Consider the following 2515-nt stretch of genomic DNA (forward strand, 5'->3'; position numbering starts at 1 on the left):
TTAGAATGTTCTGCTGTGGAATCTTTTCAGGGCATTTTTAATGTCCCTGTTCCTCAGACTATAGATGAAAGGATTCAGCATAGGAGTGACCACAGTGTACATCACTGAGGACACTACGTCCTTCTTGGAGGAAGGTGACTTGGCTGAACCAAGGTACACTGCGAGACCTGTTGTGTAAAATAAGCCAACAACGGACAGGTGAGACCCACAGGTGGAGAAGGCTTTAAACTTCCTACCTGTGGATGGGATTCTTAGAACAGAGGAAACAATTTTATAGTAAGAGAAGAGAATACCTGAAATGGGGAAAAACCCAAACATGACACCAGTAAAATACATGACTATATTATTGGTGAAGGTGTCAGAACAGATAAGATGAAGAAGTTGAGATGGGTCACAGAAGAAATCAGAAATTTCCACATTCTTATAATAGATACATTGTGAAGTAATCAAATTGTGGAGCTGAGAGTCCAAAATGCTAAACAAAAAAGACACAAAAACGAAGACTCCACAGACATGAGGGGTCATCATGACTGGATACTGCAGGGGGTGACAGATGGCCACAAATCTGTCATAGGCCATCACACTGAGAAGCAGACTATCCATACACACAAAAATGCTAAAAAGAGACATCTGAGTCAGGCAGCCCACATAGGAGAAGGATCTGCTGTGAGTTTGGATGTTCATGAGCATTTTGGGGACTGTGGTGGAAATGAAGCAGATGTCAACCAAAGACAGGTTGGATAGGAAGAAGTACATGGGGGTGTGGAGGTGGGAGTCAGAGCTGACAGACAGGATGATGAGCAGGTTCCCAAGCACTGTGACCAGGTACATGGACAGGAACAGTCCAAAGAGGATGGACTGCAGGTCTGGATCCTCTGAGAGACCCAGGAGATGGAATTCTGAGGCACTTGTTAGATTTTGTTCCACTATATTCATTAGAAATCCTTTCAAAAAGAAAAGGCAATGGGGGAAAGGAAATAAATAAGCAAGTGTCCTGTGCTCTGTGTGTGTTTTTAATTTATGGACTCACAATTAAAATATGCACAATTGAGGTCTGTACACCTTTACCAGTATTTCTCAAAATAACAATCCCAAACTTCTTAGGACTCTTTCATTATTGATTTCTGTATTATTCCATTTCTTCTATACACACCTACTTTAGAAACAATCAAATCCAGTTTTAAAACACTAAGAACATTGTATATAACAGATCTGTTATCTTTGTGAAATAGAAAAAAAATCTTCTTTAAGAAAAAAGTCTTGAGTTCTTCTTTTCCTATTCGTATCCCTTTAATTTCTTTGGTCTGTCTAATTGCTCTGGCTAGAGTTTCAAGGACGATATTGAATAGAAGTGGTGAAAGAGGGCATCCCTGCCTTGTGCCAGTTTTTAGAGGGAATGCTTTCAGTTTTTCACCATTTAGAATGATATTAGCCATGGGTTTAGCGTAGATGGCCTTTACAATGTTAAGGAATGTTCCCACTATCCCTATTTTTTCTAGTGTTTTGAGCATGAAGGGGTGCTGTATTTTATCAAAAGCTTTTTCTGCATCTATCGAAATAATCATGTGATTCTTGACTTTAAGTCTATTGATATGGTGAATGACATTTATTGATTTCCTTATGTTGAACCAACCTTGCATCCCTGGGATGAAACCCACTTGATCATGGTGCACTATCTTTTTAATATGTTTTGTATGCGATTTGCTAAAACTTTGTTTAGAATTTTTGCGTCGATGTTCATTAAGGATATTGGTCTGAAATTTTCTTTCCTTGATGTGTCTCTGTCTGGTTTAGGTATCAGGGTGATATTGGCTTCATAGAATGAGTTTGGGAGAGTTCCCTCCTCTTCTATTTTATGGAATACTTTGAGAAGTATTGGAATGAGCTCTTCTTTAAAAGTTTTGTAGAACTCGGCTGAGAACCCATCTGGTCCTGGACTTTTCTTTGTTGGTAGGCTTTTGATGACTTCTTCTATTTCATTACTTGAAATTGATCTATTTAAATTGTGTATGTCCTCCTCGTTCAGTTTAGGCAATTCATATGTCTCTAGAAACCTGTTGATGTCTTAGAAATTTTCTATTTTGTTGGAGTATAGATTTTCAAAATAGCTTCTAATTATGTTTTGTATTTCAGTCGTGTCTGTTGTGATATTTCCTTGTTCATTCCGAATTTTAGTGATTTGGGTTTTCTCCCATCTTCTCTTTGTTAGTGTGGCTAAAGGTTATCAATTTTGTTTATTTTTTTGAAGAACCAACTATTTATTTTGTCAATTTTTTCTATTGTTTCTTTTGTTTCAATTTTGTTGATTTCAGCTCTGAGTTTAAGTACTTCCTGTCTTCTACTACTTTTGGTGTTGGTCTGTTCTTCTTTTTCTAGGGCTTTGAGCTGTAGTGTTAGGTCATTTATTTTTTGAGTTTTACTTCTTTTATTAAATGTGCTCCATGAAATAAATCTTCCTCTAAGTACTGCTTTCATAGTGTCCCAGAGATTTTGATATGATGTTTCTTTGTTCTCG

General features: G+C 37.3%; 1 protein-coding gene across 1 annotated transcript; it reads right to left on the reverse strand.

The window, feature by feature from the left end:
• On the reverse strand, window positions 1-933 carry LOC124969375 (olfactory receptor 7E24-like). The gene has a single exon (XM_047532303.1). The coding sequence runs from the start codon at window positions 829-831 to the stop codon at window positions 1-3; it is 831 nt and encodes a 276-aa protein (XP_047388259.1). The 5' UTR covers window positions 832-933.
• Window positions 934-2515: the final 1582 nt, after the last annotated feature.

This window comes from Sciurus carolinensis, chromosome 17 (assembly GCF_902686445.1).
Source record: "Sciurus carolinensis chromosome 17, mSciCar1.2, whole genome shotgun sequence".
In the NCBI taxonomy this organism is placed as follows: Eukaryota; Metazoa; Chordata; class Mammalia; order Rodentia; family Sciuridae; genus Sciurus; species Sciurus carolinensis.